The 26,370-nt window shown below is 46.9% G+C and overlaps 1 protein-coding gene across 9 annotated transcripts in view; it reads left to right on the top strand.

The window, feature by feature from the left end:
• Dennd1a (DENN domain containing 1A) overlaps nt 1–26,370 on the top strand; it is a 507,198-nt gene that overhangs the window by 420,689 nt on the left and 60,139 nt on the right. For all 9 annotated transcript variants that reach the window (XM_028887902.2, XM_028887909.2, XM_028887900.2 and 6 more), the window contains 2 exons: nt 23,927–24,031; nt 24,355–24,442. In XM_028887902.2, coding sequence (XP_028743735.1) covers nt 23,927–24,031; nt 24,355–24,442 — 193 coding nt within the window. The remainder of the gene's footprint in view (nt 1–23,926; nt 24,032–24,354; nt 24,443–26,370) is intronic.

Consider the following 26,370-nt stretch of genomic DNA (forward strand, 5'->3'; position numbering starts at 1 on the left):
AAGTTAATCTCTGGCCTCTGTGTCATGCATCAGTCTGTTGTAAAAGAGATGCTGGCCCTGCGTAATCAAACATGAGTAACACTGGGCCAGCTCCTGTGACCAGAAGATGGAGTCTCCTGGTTGGCCCCAATGGGAAAGTGAGCTTCGTTGCTGTATTAGTTACCTTCCTCTTTTCTGTGCCTACTTACTTGAAGCAACTGACAAGAGGACCTACTTTGGCTACAGTGGGAGGGGAACCTTCCATCTTGCTAGAGAAGTGATGGCTACACGAGTGTGAAGGAAGCTGATCACATTGCATCCATAGTCAAAAAGCAGAGAGCAGCTAGGAACTGGAACCAAGCTATCAACCTCAGGGTACTGCCCTGCCCAGCCCACTTCCTCCATCAAGGCTCCACCTCTAAAGGTTCATATCCTTCTAAAATAGCCACACCGGCTAGAGACCAAGTGTTCAGATACATGAGCCAAAGGGGACATTTCACACTGAAACCACAGTCAGAATCCACAGTGGAGTGAAATGGACACACGATGTGAAAAGTGGCAGTCAGCAGTACCCAGAGGGTTGAGGGCCAGAGAGGATAGGTACTAATGTGTACTAGGGCTGGCTAGTTGTACACGTGGAGGTTCATTGGCATCGACTTGCTGAGGTTCCTATGGGGCTGTGGCTGCAGGTAATCTCCAGGGCAGGGCACTGGCCAGCTGCTTCCTTCCTTGCCTCTCAGTCAGGGGAAATGGCGGAACCCAAAGCAGATGTCCCCTGGTGCCAGCCCTTGGAGAGCTCCGTGTCTCAATCCTTATTCAAAGACACATCACCCTTTGGGTCCCTCAGGCCCCATGTGGGAGACTTCTTTGGAATTATTTGCCCACTTCCCTGATGCTCAGCATCTCCTACACAATTTGAACTCACAGTAACAGACAGCAAGCCCCTTCTTTAAATGGTTTTCTCTTTCTTGCACACTTGATCACCTTCTATTCCTCTTACCAGTGAGGGCCTTAGAGCATCAAGGGTGACCCGGATGAAGCCAAATAGGAAAAAGTGGCAGCTCCCAAATCTGCCCATTCCAACTATTCTCACCCACCCATTAGTAGTTCCCCATGCATCCAGCACAGCCTGAGAACTGGTGATACCTGGTTGTGCTGACCACTGACATGGTGGTAGGAAGAGTCAGCATCTTATCCCCAGACCAAGGAGGAGAGTCATAAAGAAACTCAGCCCCTGGACTGACTTAACAGGGTGGTGGCTAGAAAAAAAATTGGAAGCCTAGACATTAGAGCTTATCTGTGGAAGCTAAGAAGATTCTTTGATCAGTTCCTAATATTCATGGAGCCTTGCTGTAAACCAGCACATGCTCCTCAGAGGTAGGAGCACTCAGAAGAGAGTCTTCTCGGGTCCCATGTTCGCTTGTTCTCTATCTCTCTCTCTCTCTCTCTCTCTCTCTCTCTCTCTCTCTCTCTCTCTCTCGTGTGTTGGGGGGGGGAGCCAGGGTCTCCCAGTGGAACATGGCAGGGGCTGGGTGAGGCCCTTCAGCCCTCCAAAGCATGTGCTTGAGTTCTCAGGTGCGGGAGCCCCTACACATCCTGAGCCTGGTCTGCCTCTGCTCCACAGAGGAGATTACAGAGCTTAATGATTTGCTCCTCCGAGCTGCAGCTGATGCCAGCCTCTACCCCCTTTCCACCTAATTAGTCTCATTAATGAGCTCCTCTGCTCTCCATAGAGAGAGTTTCCTCTTTGGAATAAGAGGCAAAAATACCTTGCCCAGGTAGATTGCTGAAGCCTTTAATTATTGCCCACACCTGCTAAGCCTTGTGACTCACACCCAGTGATAGTGCTGAGCAGAAATGGAGCTTGCTTACAATCCCAAGCACAGCTTAACTCTTTCAGCACCAGAAGAGCTTGATGAGAGGCAGTTTCCCCAATAGTTGACATTCGCTCATCTCAAGGCTGAAGAGCCCTGCACTCACACTGGGAAGCCTGAGAAGCAAGGGAACAGTTCCTGCTCAGGGGAGTTCCCAGGCACAGGCAAGAAACTATAGATCGTTATAGCAGCCGCCATTTACCTTACACTGACTTGTGTCTTATGTAGGCTTCAAAATGCAACTTTTCTGTGGGCATGACCAGCTCTGAGTTTCAAAAGGAGTGGAAGAGCATGAGCTAGGGAACATCACCTATCCAGGTGCTAGGCTGAGGTGGAAGTAGAGAAAGTGAGGCAGGTCTGTGGCCTCTACCTCTCTTACACTGGGCTCCTGTCATCCTGTCACACCATGACATACACCAATAACCTATAGTGAGGCTAGTACAAGCCACTGTGCCACAGGGAGGGGGCAGGATTCACAGTCAGGCAAATGAACCATGATAAGCTAGAGCCTGCCCTGCCAGTCACTCCCCATGAATGCTAGTCCAGCTGGAGTGTACACTGTAAGGAGAGAGGTAGAAAGCCAGGCCAGGTGGTCAGGGCTCAAACAGGGAGACCCTCACGTGAAGAGTCGAAACTTAGTGCTTCTGCTCACCACACCTTTCTGGCACATAGTACAGCACCCAGAGAAGGTGCTCAATAAATGTTGGTGGCTAGAAGGCAGCCACAGTGAAGGCAGGGAGAATATCAGACAACTTCCTGGAAGAATCCTGCATGGTGTCCATGCATATATCCTGAGCATGAACTCATGCAAGGGCAGAGTCTGCCATCCATCCCACAGAGAGGTTTGTGGGTTCTCCCTAGGCAGTCCATGCCAGGGAGTGGGGTTTACAGTCCAAACTCATCTCTCTCTCTCTCTCTCCCTTTCACCTTGTGACCTGCTAGATAGCTGCTCACTAAAGGGCTTGGAACACAAAGACCAGAGTTTCCTGGCATGAGCTCCTTGGATTCTGGATGTGAAACTTTTAAGATAGGAATGCAGGCTTCCAAGAGATCAGAGATGCCAACTCAGACAGAACCAAGTCACTATGATCAGATTTAGCCACATTGTAAAATGTATAATATAATATTTACTAGCACTTATTGGATGTGGCAACCATTGATAGAAGACACTAGCCAGTTAGGTACTTAGTCCTAAGAGACAAGCATGATTTTTTTTTTTTAATTGAGAAGAAATGTGTCTTGAAGAAAGACAGAAGACCTGCCATCCCCCAGGTCCCTGTGGTATGTCTGGTCCTGAGTCAGGCACTTCATATACCCACCTGGTCTTCCCAACAGCCATGTGTGGTGGGCTTATATCAGCCCGTTTCACACAAGGCAAACTCCTGACTCTCCTACATTACATGGATAGTAACAGAGCCAGGAGCCTCGGGCCAACCCATAGCAGAACCTGCAGTGCCACGTAGCACCCCTCATGGGGAGCATCAATCCCAGTAGATGGGTCCTAGGGCAAGCTCTGGCAGAGCTAGTTGTATAAGCATTAAGCTACCCAGGATCTGAGACCCCAGACCCATCTGGGACCCTATGCTTTTCAGACAGACAGTCTGTGAGGTCCAGGATATTCTAGATGAGCATTTGTTCACTGTTCTTGTGGGGCAACCTGGGGGTCTCCGGGCAGTGGACAAGGGAGCTCAGAGGACAGCTTGCCCCTATGGAGCACATGTGAGTGCCAGCCCCTACTTTTGGGGATTCCTCTGTGCTTCAAATGTAATCCCTGCCCAGACCTCTGCTGGGCTTGGGAAGGAGGTAGCACCAGTGAATCCCACGCTCCTACTCACATCTCCAGGGCTCTTGTCTAGCAAGTGAGATGGTCAGTCTGCTGGATCCAGGCTATAGTGACCTGTCATCTCCCACCTCCTAAAATCACTCTTGATCACATTGCTTTTCCACCCAATTACCAGGTTCCCTAGGCAGCCTGCTGAACAGGAACTCTGCTCCTACCCTGCCTTCTTAGCAGAGCAGAGGCCAGAGGATATTCTTTCAAACTGTGGTCATCTACACCCCCACCTCCTCCCTGGCCACCCAAGTTTTAGAGTCCCTGGTGCCTTAGGAGAATGGCAGCTTCATGTTCCTTTGTGACCTATATCCATACGCTGCTCTTTGTGTCCTGGCCATTCTGGCCATCCCATTCAGCTTACTCTCCACTTTTGGACATATGTCATTTTCCTGAGGAGGTTTTTGCAGCCCCCAGACTTGCCCTTGGCAAGCTGCTATATGCAAGCTCTCCCAGCAGATCACAGGCATTAACTCTGTATCTGAGTGTAAGATAGATTGGCCTCCTCTGGATCCATGCTGGTCCAGATAGGTTCTGTGCATCTACCTACTAAAGCAGTGAAAGGAAGATTATGAAATCTCCCCTGCCTTGCAGATGTTCAGTAAGTTTCTCAAAGCCTGGGCCATGGAGCATGAGTACATGCTTGCCAGGCCAAGGAGGTAAGAAATGAGGAGTCCAGACTGGACACTATCTAGAATGTTGTGCTTAAAAAATAATTATAAAGATAATGAACCAGGCACTGTGGCTCACACCCATAATCCTAGCACTAGGAAGGCTGAGGCAGGAGAATTGCCAAGAGTTCAAGGCCAGACTGGAGCTACATGGTGAGCTACAGGCCAGCCTCAGCTACAAGTAAGATCTCCAAAAACAAAACAAAACTGATGTTGATCTGAGTTCCACATGACCTAAAAGCTGATGATCCATTACTAAGCCACCACAAAAAAGCAGAGTCCACTCAGCCTAAGTGATCCACCTGCACAGAGCCTTCTCGGATCATTTCACCTCTAAATAGTAGAGCCAAGAATGCCTATGGTAAACCTTCATAAACCTGTACTAGTGGTGGAGTGGCTGGCAGAACCTGACCTCCTGTTCCTGTATCACAGAACTGCAGTTTAGTCCCTTTAGAGAAGAAATAGTGACGGCTGCCGGGCAGAGGTTGGAGAGGCCATTGTCCACAGCACCCAGCTGCCCTGCCCAGGGAGGACAGAGAAAAAAGTGTCACGTGCCTTGTGTGGTGTCAGCTGTTCCCCACCACTTTGCTCTCCTGGCCCTTGCTGTGCCTGCTCATCACTCTGGTAGGATTCTAGGTGGTGGTTTCCGCCCCACCCCCTCCATCTCCACCACTAATAGCTGCTGTTTAGCTCACCCGCGCATAGTTTAGCCTCGTAATTTTTCCTCTAGAATCAGCCTCTGCAGATTCTAATCACCTTACTTTTCCTTCTTCCCTGAATTCCCTCCAATTTGGAGATTCAAAAGAGGCGCTTCCCTGCATGAACATGCTGTGATTCAATTTGAAAATAAATTCCTCCTGGCAGCAGCCATCTTTCTGGAGAGTGACATTTAAGACTGACAGTGGACAAGATTGTAAACAGGTTTCCAATAAGAAAAAAAAATCCGCAATAAGTGCATTCTGTGAAATTTTTTAAAATGATGTGTGCATGTGTGTGTGCTCATGTCTGTAATTGCAGCCTGGCTGGGGCACCGTCTGCTCTAAGAGGAATTCAGGGACCATGTAAACTCTGTTGGTGTTCTTTCACTTTACCGAAAGCCACTTCATTTCGTGAGACTGACTTCCATAGAAAAGAATAGGCAGTTCATTCAGCACAGCCTGTGTTCACTCCTACTTTGTACACCAAGGTATGTGCTGAGAAGGGAACATTGGACCCAGTAAGACAGTTTACCCCTGTAACCGAAGTGCTCATGTCCATGAGTGAAAACAGGAATAGACAGGTACCTGATGTGATACAGGTAAGCTTGGGGCTCATGAGAGCTCAGTGGAAGACCCAGAAGTGTGCGGCTGTGGGGGAAAGGACATGTGGAGGCCATGATGCTAAACTTCACTTGTAAGATGAGGGGTGGTTAACCTGATACAGAAAACAGGAAGGGCATTCCAGACAAAGGGAATGGTGTGAGCTGAAGCAAGGAACTCTAGCACAGTATGGGGTACAGCTTACAGGAAGCTTGGGGAGCTGGCAGAACTGAAGACTTGCAGTTTGCAGGAGTTGTGGTTGGAAGGATGTTGAGGGCTGGCATGCCCTAAAAACAGTCTTAGAGCTTGTCACAAAGGCAGGATAGGACTTAAGCTGAAGTGATTTCAGTCTCAGGTGACAAGACAGCAGGAGCAGGAGAAGCGAGCCTGGAAGAGGAAGCATTTGTGGTTATTGGGCCAGCCTAGGACAGTTGGGGCAGGGGCAGGAGAGCCTCAGGGTAAGAGCCTTGGTGAACAAGATAGCCCAGCTGCAGGTGTTGTTACTTTGTATCTCTTCTAAAGCAAGAGTGTTCAGTGTTCTTAAGCCCCAAATAACAGCTCCTACTTGGAGGCTCGGGAGCTTCTATCCTGAAACCAGGCAATATATCACCAGTAAAATTAATGTAGCTGATCTCTGCCTTCTCCAGTCATCACTTCTAAATAAAACTCTTTCCAGGCTTTCTTGGGATCATCTTTTGACAGTTTCCTGCCAACCTACCAGTTACTCTGTGGCAGCTTCTAAAGGGAGATCATGGAACCAGCCAGACCAAACACTGACATCCATAGACTTCTTTTGTGCACCTTTTCTTCTCTTCCTTCTAAACTAACCAAGGCCAGAGGGAGGGGAAGACAAGGAACTCAGCCTTAACTCCCACCTCTAAGCTTCCAGTGTCCTCTTTCAGAGCTGTATTCAGTCAATGAAGCAACCCCTTAAAAGGTGAAAGTGTCAATCAACAGAGCTGACATCACAACCATTGCTTTCCGAAGTCTTCTGAGCTTCAGCTGACAATGGGCAGGATTGGAAGGATGACAAGGATGTGATTGGAAAGTGATCTTCAGGTGTCAGTTTTCCTAACTGCTCCTCATCAAGAACAAATGAGGCTAATGATGTTGGTGACCTTTTGAAGGGTGGTGGCAGGTGACAGGGAAGATTAGACTTGCCTGATTGGGAACCCACCCCCTCCTGCTCGTTCCAGGGACTTGGGCAAAGTCACCAGACCTTTCAGAGCTTTATTTCCAGATCTCCAGGCACCCTGTCATGCCTGTCACAAATACTTTTTTTACTTATGTGGTTGCCCACATTCTAGAAAGGGACCTAGACTGGCTTTGTCATGATCATTGCAGTTTTTACACAAGGCCTGGCTCATAGTAGATATATAATAAATAGTTTGTAACTCATTTTTTAAAAAATTGCATTTGTTTTTGGGGGACACACCTCACACAGGTGGAAGTCAGAAGACAGCTTCCAAGAGTCAATTTTCTCTTTCCACCATGCAGGTCCCAGGGATCAAATTCAGATCATCAGAGCTGACAGCAAGTGCTTCAGCTACTGAGCTTCTTAATGACCCTGTAACTAACTCACTTTTAATGCTGCCCCCATCACTGCATTAGCAATAAGTAAATTAGATTAGCAGAATGCTATGTGTGGTCTCCCCTCCACTTGTGGAGTACCCATCCTGCTACCATGCTTCCCCTGATGAAGTTTTGGCCCTTACTGTCACCCTATGGGGTTTTCCCCTAAGAATTTTATAATGAAATTAGAAGACACAACACACAAAAGTAAGTCTTTTCTGTAACATACAGGCAAGAATATTACAATGAAAACCTGCATACCTGCTATGTAGATTACCCATTCAACATTTCCATATGCATGCTTTGTCACATGCTCTGTTGGAAATACGGCTTGGTGGTAGATCCTTCACCTGGTATATAAGGAGCCCTGAGTTTAACTCTCAGCACTAAAAAAAAAGAAAACTTATATTATGCATGTATGAATGCACTGTATCTTTATACATTTCGGGATAAGAAGACATTGGGATCCTTCCCCAAAGCATTCAGCATGTCTACTGGTAACTAGAGTAAATACTGTTGGAATATGACTAGCAGGCTCTCAGTAAATCTATCATCATCGTTATCATCCTTATTATTAGGAATAAAGGATGGTTGTAGTGATTCAATATAGTCCAAAGCATCCAAGCTGGTCTTTATTCCATGGGCTAGCCTTGGCAGAGAGATGGCCAGAAGTCCAAACACCACATATCCGCAGGCACAGAGTTTCACCCCATTCCCTGAATACTTATGCCCCTGATCATCCCTAAAGGCCTTTTAAAAGCTCAGTAATGTGATCATAATAGTTTCTGCAGCATGAAGTCCAGTTTGGTTCTCTGGGTTTGGGCCATACGAGGTTTCAAAGGGTCAAATGCAGTGTTCCCTCCTCTCAGAACCATCTCTGAAGGGACTTGGTACATGGTGACAAGAGCTAGGAGTTCAAAGGCTAGTTCTAGGAAGTCAGAACCTGGGGCTTCCCAACGGGCCTTGGCCTTGTGTAGGACTGATTCTTTCTATATCTCCCTGGGCCTAGAGCCCAGGCTTTAAAAGAATCTGTGAGAACCTGCTCTTTTGCAGCATCATGTGGAACAGGAATCAACAAATATGCCTGTATGCCTCATATTTCTGTAGCTCAGTTTCTCAGCTGTCAAATGAGCAAAGCAATGGTATCTACCTATCTCATGGGGTTGTTGTGAAGATTAAATAATTGAGTACATACAAAAGAAATGCCTGAGCCGGGCAGTGGTGGCACATACCTTTAATACCAGCACTCAGGAGGTTGAGGCAGGTGATCTCTATGAGTTTAAGGCCAGCCTGGTTTACAGAGCGACTTCCAGGACAGCCAGGGCTATGCAGAGAAACCCTGTCTTGAAAGAAAAGAGGAGGAGGAGGATGAGGAGGAGGAGAATAAATGGAGGGGAGGTCTGGGAAGGCATTAGCACACAAGAAACACACACAAGTACCATTTCCCTTGTCAACATATGCCACCACTGCCATCGCCCCTACTTCCTACCCAGGATTGCAGTACCTCAAAACCATATGAGCAGCTGTGTGGAGGCCAAGCCATGGCTCAAGCATGAGTAAATAAAACGTCCTGGGGTGAATGCGCATGGGCCACCAGATGCAAAAATTTTAAAGTGATCAACAAATGTTGACTTCCCACCCAAGTGAGAAAACAGAAGGGTGGGGGCCGGTAACATGGCCAAGGGGACATGGGGTCCTTAGAGCATCATTGCAGATTAGTAGCCCCTACAAGTGGGCTCTTTTGTTTGGTTTGTTTTTGTTTTTTGAGACAGGGTTTTTCTGTGTAGTTTTGTTGCCTGTCCTGGATCTCGCTCTGTAGACCAGGCTGGCCTCAAACTGATGGAGATCCACCCAGCCACAAGTGGGTGGCTCTTGAGGCCATACTTGTCCAAGATCTGCCTACCAGCATTCTGGGCCTTAAAGCAAATCTGGGTTCTCTATAGCACTGTGATAGTGTTTATGGGAAATTTGCTTCAATAGAATGGTCCAGGGGAGATCATCTGTCACAATAGGAAATTCCTGCTCACTGCTTATCAAGGCACCACCAATTATTTTAAACAGGACTCCACACGTAGTCATAGCCTACAAGCCCTTCAGCTTCCCAGTAGAGTGGTATCAGAAGCCATTTCCCTAAACAACTGCTTCACAACATGTGTAGACACAGAAGTGTGCATGCCACTCTGGCACTGTCTGGGTAAATCATAATTAATATTTACTTAAAACAATCATTAGTCTCTGCTGGGTGACATTTTTAGCCAGGCCTTCTCCACACCTGCGATTGGCAGGCGAGTGTGTGGCAGCAGGAACCCCACAGTGCTTCATAAACAAGCCTGGACACCTGTACGGGCCATGCTGCACACTACTCAGGCAGCCGGCTGGGACCTCCGACAGCCCACCCCCACCTCACCAGTGGCATCCTTCCTTCCTTCCTTCCTTTATTTCCTAGAATCAAAAACCAAACACGTTTCCCTTTAGTTGATGTGGCACCAGTGCCCAGACCACACCCACAGAGAAGCTGTGGCTTTTCCTGGACCATGTAGGGTATCTCTAGTAAGGAAAAGGAGGATTGTAAGGACAACTGTGATATTAAACCTTCCATGTATGTTGTTTCCTTGAAACTATATAACAACAACATGGCAAGGCAGCTCCTCTCACTGCCTTGCTTTTTCAGAAGAGAAAACTGAGCCCCATCTAGCTGAACCTGTGCTTCCCACTGTCCTACCCAACCTCAGTTGCATTTGACCCCATCCAATTAACAGGGAAACTAATGTGTACCGAATGCCTCCCAGGTGCTGGGCAGTTTACAACAGGAATATGCTCACAGGAGGTAGGAGTGAATACTCTTCTTACACAGATGGGCAAACTGAGGGTCTAGGGTTTTTAATTCCCTGACTCATAAGCACTATAAACAAAATTTAATCCCCAGCCTGATTCCCAGCTTACCAAAGACCTTAAGAGACATTCGGCATGCACACAGCCAATAGTGTCTACTCTTCAGACCTTGTTATTTCCCTTCTTCTCAGCTGATGAGAGTATCTGCTTAAATTTTTTTTTTTTTTAGGTTTGAACTGTTGAGATGGCTCAGCAAGTAAAGGCACTTACTAACAAGCCTGATGACCTGAGTGCAATGCTCAGGAGTGAGTAATAAGGAGAGAACCGCCGGGCGGTGGTGGCGCACGCCTTTAATCCCAGCACTCGGGAGGCAGAGCCAGGCGGATTTCTGTGAGTTCGAGGCCAGCCTGGTCTACAGAGTGAGTTCCAGGAAAGGCGCAAAGCTACACAGAGAAACCCTGTCTCGAAAAAAAAAAAAAAAATTAAAGAAGGAGAGAACCAACTCCCATAAGTTTTCTTCTGACCTTCACATGTACACAAGCACACCATACATACAATCAATATTTTAAAAAAATAATACTAAGTCAGGTATGGTGGCATACACCTTTAATCCTAGCACTGAAGAGGCAGAGGCAGGTAGATCTCTGAGTTCTAGGACAGCTAGGGCTATACAGAGAAACCGTGCTTGGGGGGAAAAAAGAAGAAAGAAAGAGAAGACGAGCAGAGCTCTGTGAGTTCATGACCAGCCTGATCTACATAGGTCAGCCAGGGATATGTAGTGAGACTCTTTCTCAAATATATACATGGAAAGCTTGAGATTTTATTCAAAAAACAATTATTTTTTTAAGTTTTAAAATTTTTTATCCAACTCAAAAATTACCATTATAGGAATAGCTTAACATTTATTCAGGAATTTATAATTTTCAGGGTTCTTCCATTATTATTGCACTGTTCCTTTAAAGTAGATCTGTGAAGGTGGATATTACAAACTCCACTTCACAAAGCATTAAACTGTAACCAGTAACATGCCCAAGACTAGTGCAGGTAGAATAGGAGCTCAAGTCACCACACACTGCAAAGGATTGCTGCTATTCTGTTGGGTAAGACCACAGAGCGGGGAGCTTATACACTTTGAATTGGGAGGTTGGAGCAGTCTTGAAACAGGGGAGCCTGACTTCAAGGGCCCTTTTGTTAAAGATGGTGACAGCTCCTCCCCTGTGCCACAGAACCAGGCTGGAAGTGGGAGTGGGAGGTGGGTATCAAGTGTGGTGCCCACACTGATATGTGAGAGAACTGGTGGATAGGAGCAGATAAGAGTAGCTTTACACTGGGGCTAGAGATGGCTCTCTCAGAAGCACTGGCTGTTCTTCCAGAGGACTCTGGTTCAATTTCCAGCACCCACATGGTGGCTTTATATTATCTATAACAATTGTCTAATTCAATTCCAGAGGATTCAACATCCTCTTCTGGCCTCCATGGGTAGAGACATCCATGCAGGAAAAACACTCATACACATATACACATATACACATATACACATGCATACATACATACATACATATATACACATAAAATAGAAAAAAATTTAAGTAAATTTTTTAAAAAGTGACTTTACACAATGAAAATTATCAGTGAGGGCATGTAGGGTCTGGAGGGGAGTGGAGCTGGCATTTTTTGGCTCAGCAAATAGCTGCCCATCTGCTCTCTGTCAGAATATGTTAGGAGTGCATCTGGATTGCTGCCCCAGAGCCTCAGCTCCGGGCAGGTCATGTGGTCGTCTCCACGACAACTCCAGGAACGCTGGAAACTGCTGCACTTGGAGCCAGATGCTGCTCTGCACATGTGGTCTAATTAGCCAGGGTTCCCTGCCTCCTCCGCCCACCCCTCCCAGCATACACCACCTCCTCTTTTTCCCTGCCTTCCTCCTTCCCTAGCCTTCCTCACAGCCTCTGGCTGCTGTGCACTCTCTTGGTCTCTTCTTCAAGCATCCCTCTTATCCTGGTACTGTGCGGGGAGCTAGAGATTTTCAGGGGAATCAGACACCTAGGGGGCAGGGGGACTGACAGGCAGCTAGGCAAGGCCATGACTAGCCACAAATGCTCTTGCAGTGAAGAGCTTGGGTGCTCAGGACCCACAAGAGGTCCAGCAAAGGCCATGGCAAATGTCCCCAGTCAGCTAGATCTTTGAGTTAGGCCTTGAATGGCATAAAGAACTCCCCAGCAGACATAGCACATGAAAGAGCAGAAGTCAGTGGAACTGTCTGGAGAACTGTAGTTTGCTCTGGTTACTGGAGCACAGGGTACTTAGGGAATGAGGAGCTATGGTTGGCAATCAGGCTTCTCTCCACATCTGAATTTCACTTGGTTCTGCAGGCACTGGTTGTTGGCTGTTGGCTCTAAGTAAACAAAGGTTTACTCAGGAAGTTCCTGCAAATTCTACCTAGGCCTCTTTCCCAAGCTGGTGGGAAATGCTTGGGAAAAAGTAGTCAGATCATGCTGAGAAGTGACCTTTTTGTGTCTTCTGAGGAGCTTTCATCCACCATCGTGACTCACCAGCTCTCAAGAAAGTGTACCCAATGAGGGAGGGGCCAAGTAGCATCTCCCTCACTCACCTGTGCATGATGTGCTTGCACAGCCCAGACCCCAGCTCCTGCTCTTCCTGCCCTACCCACTCTCTGCTCACACCCTTTCATCCTACTCCACTTAGCCCATCCCTGCCCCTCCCTCAGTGGTGCTTTGCTTTCATACTACCTCCTACCTGTATGGCCCCTCCCCATGCTTTCCAGGAGGATCATCTTGATCACAGATATTTGTTGAAGGGAGAGCAGGGAGAGCGCTGGAGTTCCTACTTCTGATGTGATGCCCAACCTCAAAAGAGAGTCATGAAAGACATTACTGGCCCCTTGCATATGCTTGTAGACAATAGCACTTTGACAAACATGTCATTTAAGACCTTGGATATGAAGTAAGGAATCTCTCCCTTGTACACCTGAGGAAACAGGCTTAGAGAGGCTCTCTTGCTTCTCCACTGGAGTTCTGGGCTGCACTGAGCCCTTTTGAGGTTGAGACCCCAGATCATCCAAACCCAGCACCCAGAAACACTGGACTCATTGAACTAGGTAGTAACTGTAGTACACAGAGAAGGGTAGCTTCATTTGGAGGATTATTGGCAGTCACTTGGAGTCCCCAGAAACCCAGAAGAAAGCCCTGTCTGGGCAAATGAGCATGTTCTGAGAGTTCTGCAGTGCCATGGGAGAAATCTGGGCCTGTGGCTCCTCCTATTCTGTAGCCCTGGGCCAGGCACACCTTCTTTCTCTGAAGGATGGGGATGAAGAGCCTGTCTCCATAGGGCTGCCACAAGAAGCCAGTCTTCAACCAAGGCTCATCATAGGGCCCAAAGCAGGCTTACACTCCAAGCAGCTTTTGTGATAGTCCCTTTTTCCCTGGCTCTTGTTTAGTCTTGCTTCCAGAACCTGTCATATGCTGGATATAGATTGTACATATCACATGCATGGAGTCAGCTCCCTGCAGTAGAATCAATGTGTGCAACAGGCAAAGAATGTCAGAACTTAGGAGTTGTGCCCTCAGCTAAGCACTCACATGAGTCACTTATAATCCTCACAAAGCTGGAAAGCAGGGTCTCCCATCTCAGAGGACTTAGGAACCTGCCCTGAGTTCCAGACCCTATGGGTGGTGGGATCCTGCACTCTGTCTCCCAATTTCTTCCATTCCTGCATCTGCACAGAGTGCTGATGTGTTCTGTTTCTCTGTGGAGCCAAAAAAGACTTCACAGAGAGCTACCCCCTCAATGTGTAGAAACAACACATGTCAGTGTTAGAAACTTCCTTAAAGAGTCCAGCCACCCAACTTTACAGAGAAAGAAACTGAGGCCTAGGCAAGGAAAGGAAGCGAGGCCAGCTCAGGTGTGGTTCCCATGCTCTTTACACTTTACAGTGCTGCCGTTTGTTCACAGCCAGACGCTTCCTGCTTCCTGGGCACCAGGCAACACTAGACAGAGAAGAACATCCAAGAGAGGGTAACAATGAATGAAGAAGCCGGGGGTAACAGACAAGCCCTGTGATTCAGACTGTGGATACTGTTGTAACAGCCCCTCCAAGGCCTGTGTCACCAAGGGACGAGTGCTGCTCCTTGCATGACTTGGGAGGGCTTCTTTTGTTTATTTGCCATGTCCCTTTGCCTTTTCATATGTGAGCTGCTGCAGATTTGCATGACTCCAGCCAGCACTGGCTGCTCTATTGATCTTCTCTCCCAGAGACCCATGAGGCCCTCAAACCTATCATCTCTTTAGTAGGCTTTCTCAAACTATGCTTTTCCCACCCCGCCAAGACAGACCTTCATATCTACCCTGTGTAAGGAAGCATTAAAATGAAATGGTCACTGTGTTATCCCAGGTCTGGCTCCCAGTGACCCTGAGTTGACTCTGTCTCTGCTTGGGAGTTCTAGCCACTAAGTACTTGATCCTGAGATCCCTGTGTGTCCCATTTGGTTCTTACCCTGGGAGAGCTATCACTGTGCTGCAGCAGTGAGCCACCTTAATCCACATAATGACTCTGCCACTCGAGCACCAGATAGAAACTGCTGTTTGCACTGTATCAGTGAGAAGTTAGAGGCTCCACAAGGTGAACAGCTACATCAGGCATAGTGGAGCCATAGACTATTTAGCATTGCTCCCCTATAGTCTATCTCTTTGGATTGCCTCTAGAGCAGCTCCAACTGGCAGCTAGGTGACAAATATAATCCTATTATTATGTCTCTTAATGCAAGAGAAATAATATCATGTTACATGAGCCTAGATCAAGGTAGATTTTGACTCTAAACACTGGCCATGCCACTGCCCAACTCAGTGACTTCAGACAGGTAACCTCACCTAGCAGAGCCTTGATTTCCTTAACTGTGAAGTGGAGGTGATCATAAAACCTACCTCACAGGTTACCACAGAAGATAAGCAGGATAATGCATGTAAAACCAGCCAACACTGGTGGAGTGCTCAGCAAGCGGTAGTTGGTTTTAATCACTGCACCTGCTTTCCTCCAAGAGCTGATTCCCATCTGCATGTCTTAGGGGAAGAAAATCTTGAGCTAGTATGCACGAAGAACAACTTCATTGTGTCTCCTCGGCTTCCACAGGCCTCCCTGCTCATCTGCGTTCCTGTGCTAATCAGAATTTCCTGACTTCTCCCTGTTTGTCTCCGTTAAGGAAGGGGCTCCTGGCACAGATGAGCTGAGGCGTGGGCTGACGCTCCTGTGATTTGAATGTCTTTACTATAATCTAGTGAGTGTGTGCAGGGGGCCTCTGTCAATACTGGAGCTGTGGCCAGAATGGGCAAATACCAGCAGCCCGGCCATCTCTGGCCCACAAATCATCTGAGGAGCTCTGGTTGAGCGCTCACATTTGCCCTAACTTAAAATCATCCGAATAGCAAGGCAGCTTCACAAGGAGACATTGATTCTTTGTTTAAGGCTTATTTACAGGAATGAGAGTCAGCCCCCTACGTACCTCAGCTACTCCACATTTGCTGCAGAAAACTATCTTGATTCTGTTATTCCAAGGATGGCTTGGCCCAGCCCTGTCAGGGTCATCTAATTGCCTATGTAGTGATCCTTCTTCCTACGTCCACCTCATGATCCCATTGTGTGCAGTGCTTGGACTTGGGCCTGAGAGTCATTAGACTGGAGATCCCTGAGACTTTGGACTAACGGCTTCTCCATGTGGGTGTCCCTTCTTCATGAGATGGGAATGATAAGTGAAGGCCTTGGCGAGGGTGGGACATGCTGGCTGGCAAAGATGAGACCTCAACATAGATCCCTTCTCTCTATGCTCACACTGCCAGTGTTATGGCAAGGGGACCCACTGCCCCTCCCACCTTTCTTTTGTCCCTGTGTTCCAGTAAATGAGGATTTGGGAGCTATGCTACACACCATGGGGAAGTCACATTGGTCCCTTGGCAGCTGCCCAGCTGACCTGTGAGGAGTGGCCTTCAGACAAGCACAGCCTGTCTTTCTAGCCTTAGGAGGGCTGTTGAAGACCCAGCAGGGAATTTGGAAATATTTCAATTAAGTGCAACCAGGATGGGATTTTCCAGCTTTCTTAGGTTTCAGACAATGACTGTTGATTGGTCTAGGCTGGTTGCTCTCACCTCTGCCAGTAGTTCTCAGCCTCTACACTGGAGGTAGTTTGTAAAGTTGTAGGATTGGGAAGTTTTAAGCCCCCCAGGTGATTATTAAGGTTGAGACCGATTGACCTGCAGGATTCCACCTATCCCTGCCTGGTCCCCAGCAATCCCATGAGGCAAGTAATTATGCCTGCATTAAAGATGGGGGCTGGAGAGATGTCTCAGAGGTTAAGAGTACTGGCTGATCTTCCAGAGGTCCTGAGTTCAGTTCCCAGCATCCACATGGTGGCTCCCAACCATCTGTAATGAGATCTGGTGCCCTCTTCTGGCCTGCCGGGATACACACAGACAGAACACTATACATAATAAATAAATAAATAAATAAATCTTAAAAAAAAAAAAATAAGATGATGGCTAGTTGTAATACATGGGGGCAGCAAGAACACATCTGGGCCAGGAACCAACTGTGTGTCACACTCTCCCATCCGCCTCTCTGGAGCAGAAGCACAGCTGGTTATCTAGGAGCTTGCAGTGGGCTGGGAAAGCATACCTGCCCATGGAGAGTGTTTGTGGAGACACTGGGAAAGAACTGGAGCCGCTTCACCTGAGCCACCTAGCAAGGTTTTCTGAGGAAAGTGACAAAATTGAAGCCCCGAGACTATGGAAGAGGATATATGAGTGTGGAGGAGAGAGATTAGGTGTCACTAACCAGGGAAAGGCGGCTGTAGAAGGCACAAGAATCTTGAGTGTGTGCTCAGCAGTTCAGAAACCCAAAAACCTAGCTAAGATCTTTCAGCTAAGATCCTAAGTCAGGGAGGCAAAGCCACCTACCAAAGGCTTAACCTAGAAGAGATGGGGCAGGTGAGGGCAGGAATGATCTTGGTAGCCTGTACCTTATGCAGTCACACAAGGCTTGTGCTCACTTTGATAATCTGCCATCATATTATAATTCTTAATACTTTCCCTGTGAATGTGTGCTTTGTGTGAAGTCCCATGGGACAGTGGGGACAGCAAAGGAGCTAAGCATAGCCATCACAGTTCTGTAACATCACCATGCCACATAGCACACATGATATGTGAGATCAGCAAGACTCGAAGCATGTACTAAGTAAATATAGAAAGGTCTCCAGTGGAGTAAGTGGCACCATCAGCAATGGCCACACTCTGGTTAGAACCAGAACTTGCTCCAAGCACAGCAACAGGACGGGTTTCTCAGTGACGTGAGTGACTCAGGAGCTGTCACAAATGATAGGAAAGAGACAGAGCGATCATGGCCTCTCTTCCTTTCTAATCAGTAAGGCAGAAAATGTGTGGACTATATATACATCAAGAAATAAAATTAAAACAGTTGAGCTAATCTAGTACAACATTTCCATTGACTGATGAGAAGAACATGGGAGCTGGCGAGATTGCTTTGCCTGGTGGTTAAGGGTGTAATGCTCTTCCAAAGGGCCTGAGTTCAGTTCCCAGCACCCACAGTCATGTGTATATACACATAATTAAAAATAAAATAAAATCTTTTTTTTCTTTCCTTTTTTTTTTTTTTAGAGCTGAGGACCCAACCCAGGGCCTTGTGCTTGCTAGGCAAGGGCTCTACCACTGAGCTAAATCCCCAACCCCTAAAAATAAAATCTTTAAAAGAAAGAAATACAGGTGCATGTACCAGCTATGAAATATGATGCCCATCCAAGTTAGTATTTTTAAAACCAATATTACATGATGTAAAATTGAACAACAAAAATCATGCTAATAACCAAACATTGATTTCCTTCTTTACTTGGAATGTCAGTGTACTATTGTATACAAACAAACACCATGACAGATCTGGAAAGAAAGAGAGAGGGGAGTGGGAAGGGCAGGGAGGAAGGAATAGATTTTAACAGCATTTTTGTTTTCAAGAATGTTCATTTTACACTGGGCCCTGTTTGTCACAGGCAAGACCAATCGCTCTTAAGAAGGACCATTCTCTGTGGGAAACCTACTGTGGAAGCATCCGTCTGTGCTCCTCTGTTTTAACCTTCACAATGACACTGTGAGGTAGCACTGTTACCACCAGTGAGGGAAGGCAGATTGAGTTGCCAGAAGTTAACATGGCTGCCAGTCAGGTCAGGGTTCAAGAACAGGCCTTTTAACTCCAGGACATGTTCACTCTTAACCAGGTTGAGTTGCCTTACAGAGACTAAACCCACAGCTTTAAGTTTTGTGGGGGTCTCTTTAGCAAAAGCAACCCCGGTCCTCTGGTGTGCCCGGTGCCACCCCGCCCTGCAGCTGTCTGTCCCTGCAATAGCTGGCCTTCTCCTAGGGGGATTTTCAAGCCAATACAAATAAGCAAATGTTTGTACCCTGACATGTTCTGCTGTTTTTTTTTTTTTAATTGAAATTAAGGAGTTTTTCATAAAATTTCCCATCTTAACCATTTCATACGTGCGGTCCCATGCCCTTCAATACATTTACAAGAGTGTGCAACCATATCCATCTCCCAGACTTGGTCATCTTGTAAATCTGAAACACTCTACCCACTGAGCCGCTCCTCAGCTGCCCCTGGCCCCAGAAGAAGAGTAGTCTTCTGTCTATGAATTTGATCACTCATAGTTACCAGTTTTCTTGGTTGTCTTGTTTCACAGTGTCATCAAGGGGCATCCATGCTGTATCATGGCTCTGATTCCTTTGTAAGGCACGTGTAACATATGTAAATACCAAATGTTGGCTCAACAGGTGAAGTCCCGCTGCACAGCATGAGGACCTGAGTTCGGGTTCCCAGCACCTACATAAAAATGGGGCCTGACTACATCCCTATCATCCCAGGGATGAGAGGAGATACAGCAGGACCTCAGAGCTTGCTGGCCAGCCAGTGTAGTTGAAACAGCAAGCTACAGGTTTGATAAGAGACAGTATCTCAGAAAGTAAGGTGGAGAGGGGCCAGCAAGATGGCTAAGCAGGTAAAGGCATTTGCCACCAGGGCTGATTATCTGGTTTCAGTCCCCAGGACCCACATACTAGAAGGAGAGAAACAACTCCCACTGTAGGTTGTCCACTGACCTACACACACTTTTGCACATACTCACTTCTCCTGCACATATACACAAATACAATTTTTTTTTAATTTTAAAGCTACTTTAAAAATAAAGCGAGGAGCCAAACAGTGGTGACACACACCTTTAATCACAGCACTTGGGAGGCAGAGCCAGGCGGATCTCTGTGAGTTCAAGGCCAGCTTTAGTCTACAGAGCGAGATCCAGGACAGGCACCAAAACTACACAGAGAAACCCTGTCTCAAAAAACCAAAATAAATAAATAAATAAATAAATAAATAAAGTGAGGAGTCATTGAGGGGATGTCTGATGTCAACCTTTTATACCTTCACACACACAGAAGCACTGCCCTCTCCCCCACAACCCATACAAATAGCGTTGCTGTGGACAGAATGTTCTCCCATTCTTATATGGTCTATACCTTCATCTGCTTCCCACCTGTACCTGGTATTTTTGTTTCATTTTGTTTTGATTTGTTTTTGTTTTTTTGAGACGGTTTCTCTGTGTAGCTTTGGATCCTGTCCTGGAACTCTCTCTGTAGACCAGGCTAGCCTTGAACTCACAGAGATCCTCCTAGCTCTGCCTCCCAAATGCTGGGATTAAAGGCATGCGCCACCACTGCCTGGCTTGTACCTGATATTTTTATGATCTGTATTTTATATTTTTATTCTTCTTACACAGAACCTAGCTTATGAGAGCTATTTTTTAAATGTTTGAATATCTAGATGAATCTTCCAAAAAATAATGGGTTTTTAATTTTAAAAGATTTTAATTTTAAAAGTCTATAAAGAGGAGACTGCTCCTCTTGTCTTATAATCATATAGTAAAACTAGGATCTGATAACAATTAAATTTGTTAAGGAACAGAGGCATTAGAGTTAGCAGGACAAAGAAAGTTGTTTGAAGAGTCTGGTGGGGCTCGTGTTTTTACACCAGTACTGAAGATGCTATGTGGATGAAGCCATTATTTCTGAAAGACTCAAACCTTTGGAGTCACAGGCTTCACCTGCTAACAAAGATTCAACTGATTAGTGATGGAGTTTTCGATTGATTCCATATGTCGAGAAGACAATCCAAGAGGGAAAACTTGTCTTTTTGTAACAGAGTCCTTGATGGGGTTGAACAGCTGTATTTTACTACCCTTGGGGTCATAGATGGAAAACTCTCTACTAATGCCATCCAAGTACAAATGTTCACGGCCTGACTCCCCAAAGTTAACATTGCCATCAGCAGTTGCCCCAGCACCTAGAATGTCACCTAAGAAGACAAAAGGTTTAATCAATCAAAGAAGAGAACTAAACCAGCAGTGCTTGTAATTTTTGTAGAAGAGGGAATTAACAAGAGACTGTTGTATAATTTATTGAAGAGTGGAGCAGTGGTAGCCACAACAGCTGTAGGACACAGGTATGCAAAGCGAAGGGGAAGAACTCCGTGTGTTTACCCTTGTCCTGTGGAAGGAGCCTTCACTGAGTCCTGCTTATCTCCCAGAGAGGCTTGTGGTCTGAAAGGCTAGTGTTCTGCATCCTAAAGATTTGATAAACAGACCCTCCATGCTGTCCATCTGAGACACGTCTATGGCACATCTACAGGAGCCCACTTGTGAAGTGTGACCATTGTTGGTATTTTGAAGGAGAGGCACTCCAGAGAATGAGCCCTCCATGGTTGGCTCTGGGTGACTGTGCCATTACCTTTTAGCAGTATTTGCTTCCATTCCTGACACCACTGATGTTTTTTAAGATCTTTTCAGGAAAAAAAAAAAAAAAAGGAAAAAAAAAGCCCTCATTACCACATTTCCCTGTGGGTTTCCCATCCATGCCTGTGGCCTTTTGTCAGTTTTTGTGGCCTCTGATCCTGGGGGATATCACTACCAGTGAGTGGACAAGAAACCCAAAATATTCCTGTCTACTGGAAGATGAGACTCTTTCTGCTCTCCTGTAGCTTAACTCTGCCGTGGGCTAGCCTCACATACAAGTCCAATTGCAACCTTTCTTGAATTCATCACTCTAATCAAGCATCCTCCTGGTGATGCTGGGCCAAGGCTCCAGGTACAAGTGGACAGCTCAGCTGAGCAACTCTTTTAACACCCTCCACTCTGATCTTAAGAATCACCCACCCCAAATGGTATCCCAGACTTCTTTACCAAGGCACAACAGGGTCTGTGCCACACCAAGGCCTCAGGTCCTGTGGCAAGAACCAAGATTGAGCTCATTTTGTGATTGTGTAACTCACATCCCTGCACTTGTAACTAGGCCCAGGCTCTACACTGTCCCCAGGGAATGTGGAGATATGTTCAGCAGAGACTTGCCTTCACAGGCTCCTTGTCAAAGACAACTCTGGGAAAGACTATTCTAACACCCTAAGGTCTAAGGGTAATGATATCTGGTAGCACCAAGAAAGGGTGAGTAGTTGCCACACCCAGGCCTGAGTCAGAGAGAAAGAAAAGAAAGCAAGGACAGCTATGGACAATACAGCATGTGACCAGGTGTGGAGGAGCAGACACAAAGGGACGCAGAAGAACTGTCCAAAGGGCTACTCACCTAGCCAAGGAGTTTCCTTCATCTCCGACGAGACCCTGGTATGTGTCACACATATGTGGTGTGCAAAGTTATGCAAACGAGTGTATCTGCTCATAGGAAACACAGTAGAAAGGACACAAATCTAGTCATCACATAAAGGCAGCACCTGGGCAGCTGGACTCCTGAGTAGGATGCTGACGTGATTGAACTTTGGCCAGAATTGATAGGGACCAGAATGAATGAGATGGGACAGAGCATGAAGGCAAACCCCCACCACAGCAGTCTGGGCCTATGCCAAGGTCATGGGTGGTAAGCAATGACTGAGTGTGTATAATCCATCCCAGGCTGGACAGGAAGGACATTGGAAGTCTGGCAGGTCAGCTATGGATCAGTGAGGCTCTGACAACCAAAAAAGGGAGACACTGATTTGAATGGAGATGTGGGTCCATAACTGAGAGCAGGCCGTGAGCATGCATGCATGATGTGGATGGACAGGTGTTAGAGGGCTAGTGAGGTTCTGGGCTGGTGGTATGTGTCAGAAGTTGTTAGTGTGTGTAAAATCCTAGAGCAAATGTGGCCCCAACAGCGAGGAGAAAGACTTGCAGAGGATGGAGTTCTACCTGAACTTGGTTTTGGTCAGTGGCTTATTCCTCTCGTGTGCCACACAGTTTGCGGTTCCTGCCCTGCCTTAGCCACCAGGAAGAGCTCCAGAATAATTCTGTGACTTAAGTTCAGAAACTGAGAAGTAGCACATCCAGAACTGTTTCTTAATCATTTCACTATGTGTGCCTCTCAGCAATCATTTTTCTTATTTGTTGTCTCAGGTGCTTGCACAGAGTGCCTCAAATCCTTTGTGAAATAAGGGAGGGTTTAACTACAGAAAAATGTATTTCCCCATTCTCACATTTCCGGGCCATCCTTGCAGCCTGAGCAGTGAGGCTGCCCCAGTATCTGAGTTAATATTGGCTAGACTGAAGCAAAAGGAATTCTTGGAACTTACAGGAGCCAGACAGTAAATTTAACACGTAACTCATTAAAACGGATAAAAGCAGAGCTTCAAACATCTTTGTGGTTGCCACCAAGTCCATGAAAGGAGGGAGTGCCCTATCACAGCTTGAGATGTAAAAGTGCGATCTTTCAGAACCAGGAATGCAAACCAAAATTAAAGACATGTCTGCACAGACAAGTGCTGAAAATGAGCTCAAAGAGAGTGAGGTGTTGACTGTACAAGGCCGGGTGGTTTGTTTGTTTTAAAATTTGGGGCATCATTTTCTTGACTCAAAATGTAGTTTGTGGACAAAAACTTATTCATCAAATAGCTTAAACACAAACTTTTGCAGGTGGCAAGTTTTATTTTTGATCAGCCAGTATTATGTAAATCATAACTTGCTATAGGTCAAGTTAGTGTGAGCTAGGCATGGCGGTACACACCTGTAATCCCAACATTTAGAAAGTTGAGGTAGGAGGCTCACAAGTTGAAGACCAGCCTGAACTGCATAGCAAGACCCTGTCTGGGAAAAAAAAAGAAACAACAACAAAAACCAGCCAGGCAGCAGTGGTGCACACATTTAGTCCCAGCACTAGGAGGCAGAGGCAGGTGGGTCTCAAGAGTTCAAGGCCAGCCTGGTCTACAGAGTGAGTTCCAGTACAACCAGGGCTACACAGAGAAACTCTGTCTCAGAAAACAAAAAAACAAGAACAACAAAAATAATAATCATTTGTAAATGAATTTAAAACTACTTTCTGCAGTTGGTACCTGAGAAAAGGCCACCAAGCACCTCCATGCCCAGTGACAACCCTACCCAGCTCTGAAAGGTTCAGCTCTGCCTTATCAGGGCCCCTTCAACACAAGGTGCTGACTGACTTAAGGGTTCCACCCTAAACATTGAAGGAAAAGTTTGGAAATCATCACACTGGCAGGCACAGCACTAGCTTGGTGCAGGTTGTGATCAACAGTAATAGGGAAGGGGGTGAGTAGAGCTGCACAGCTGATCTTGCCTGTCAGCCCTGCCTCCTGTCCTCTCTGACTTGGAGTATGATTCTTCCTCCCTGAAACAGCGTCCTCAGCCATCATCTAGAATGACTGGTGCTAATCATGGCTTCTTTAGTACAGTGTAAAGGCATAGGCAGTGGAAACCTGCAGAAGGGAGGGGCCTGTCTCTACCATCATGTTCCTTCTCCATTTCCCAGGAAGAACCCATCACCTTCAGTGAGGAAGCCTTCGTGTCCCACTACCGCTCTGGAGCCATGAGGCAGTTCCTTCAGAATGCCACACAGTTGCAGCTCTTCAAACAGGTGCCCAGCCTCTCCCAGAGCCTGTGCCAGGCCTCTAATAGGCATTTCTGCACCTTTCTCCACCTTGGGCACTAAGAATGAGAGAAGGGAGGAGATGGGCCTGGAAAGGACTCGGCGCGGGGTGGGGGTGGGGGCAGTAAAACAGGCTTCAGGTGCCAGACGGGTCCTTGGCTTGCAGTTTTCTGAGTTAGAAACACACAACCAGCATTTTCAAGAGACTTGTGGTTTTCAAAGGGTCTTTCCCATCTTGAACAACTTTGCCCAATTGGATGACTCCCTTGTTTACAGACAAGCTATGGTATGCTTGCTTTTTTTCTTTCCAGTTTATTGATGGCCGACTAGACCTTCTCAATTCCGGCGAAGGTTTCAGCGATGTCTTTGAGGAGGAGATCAACATGGGCGAGTATGCCGGTAAGATGCTGCCCGTGGCGTTCCTGACACAGATGGGCTTTTTTTATTTTTGTGAGAGGGAAGGGGGAGACTGCCTTCAACCTTGTAGAAGAGGAAGTTGGGAAATTCCTCATTGTTTTGTGACAGGGTGCATGTAGTTTGGCCCATGTGAAGCCTCTGACCCCACCCAGAGTACTTACTTCCCCTGGGTAGAAAAGTCCGGCAGAGTGTCATGGCCAGCATGATACAAGGGACACTTTCCAGATTCTGAAGTAGGGAGCTGAACTCAAATGAGGCCCCTGCCTCATTGCTAGCTGTGGCGCCTGGGCCAACTCATGTCCCTTTTGCAGCCAGTGTTCTACCACTTGTGCGCTGGCAGTGCCACAGACTACCTCACAGAAGGAAGGGAGCCATTCAGAATGTTGCATAGTACCCCGAAACAGTCCTTACTGTAGGGTCAGTGCTCAACACATGTTTCTGTGTAATGTGAACACCATCAAGCCACGTACAATGATATGTAGTCCCAGGCATTGGGAGGCTGAGAGGGGATCACTTGAACCCAGGAATTGGGACCAGCCTGGGCAATACAGTGAGATCCTTTCTCAGACAAATGAATAAAATGTGAGCATTGTTGCTTGATGGCCAGTCTCAGAGGGATCATCCTCTCTCTGTCTCTCTCTGTCTCTCTCTCTCTCTCTCTCTCTCTCTCTGTCTCTCTCTCTCTCTCTTTCTCTGTCTCTCTCTCTCTCTCTTTTGTGGAAGCATCTGGGGTGCTGAGAGGTGTCAGTAATGAGCACTTCCTTAGTCCCAATCTGCCTTCTTCCCATACACCACTGGTTCAGTCTTTGATGGCAGAGATGACAGTACATGTAGTTTCTGTCTTTGGAGTCAAAATAATGATACCATGTTACTCCTGAGCCTGTCCATTCTGGGTTGTGCTGATGACCTGGGCAGCATGCACAAGCTCACAGAGGCAACTTCATATCTACTTGCTGATACTACATACCCACCCAGCCTACACCACAATTGTTAAAGCAAGTCTCTCTACCAAGTCTCTGGACAGTCATGGCAGATTGTCGACAAGCAGTCCCTGAATACCATACCCCAAGCTGAGTAAACAATGTGAGTACTAGCTTTGGTCCTCAGGGAAAGAGACGCACGACTAAGACAAACACAAATTAAGCCAGTGCAGGAGAGAGAGACTGAGTTATGTGTGGTTGGAATAGCACTCTGTTGACTCTCACTGCACTACTCACGAGCTTACAGAAGGAGCACTGTGGGAAAGGGGTTCTGGGAGAAGATGGATTCTGTATATTGCTGAAAAGTCTCCTGCTGAGACCTCCTTGGCCCTCAAGATGCACTGAACAGGACTCACCCACAAAACATGTCACCAGGCAAATGTCCAGCAGGGTTCCTACACTGTGATAGTCAGCTCTGGTGACTCATGGTGCATCAAAGAATATGGATGTGACCTGAGCTAGAGGGCTGTTCAAAGGGAGGGAGAAGGCTAAGTAAGACAGAGTGCTTACCTAGCATGCATAGTGTCCTGGGTTCAAGCCTCAATGCCACACAACCTTGCATTATGCCAGGAGGATCAGAAGTTCAAGGTCATCTCAGGTAACATAGAAAGCTGGAGGCCACCTACATGACACTCTTTCTCAAAATAGATGGATAGATGGATAGATCGAGGAAAGAAGAGAAAGGAGCTCCAGAGGATGTGACACTTTAGCTGCCTTTCAGTTCACTCTGGCACAAATGGCAGGGGATAGCAGTTCCTCTCGGTCAGAGTGCAAGGCTGTGCCAGTGGAAGAGAGGCAGGAGCTTTGCTCTGTAGACACCGGTACACAGAACTCCCTGAGAATGAAAACCTGCGGTCTGACTCACTGCCACATGCTGCAGAGTGGGACACAGAGGCCTCCTGGCCTTTCCTAGATTGTGAGCTTCCAGTC

The sequence above is a fragment of the Peromyscus leucopus genome, chromosome 4 (assembly GCF_004664715.2).
Source record: "Peromyscus leucopus breed LL Stock chromosome 4, UCI_PerLeu_2.1, whole genome shotgun sequence".
Classification (NCBI taxonomy): Eukaryota; Metazoa; Chordata; class Mammalia; order Rodentia; family Cricetidae; genus Peromyscus; species Peromyscus leucopus.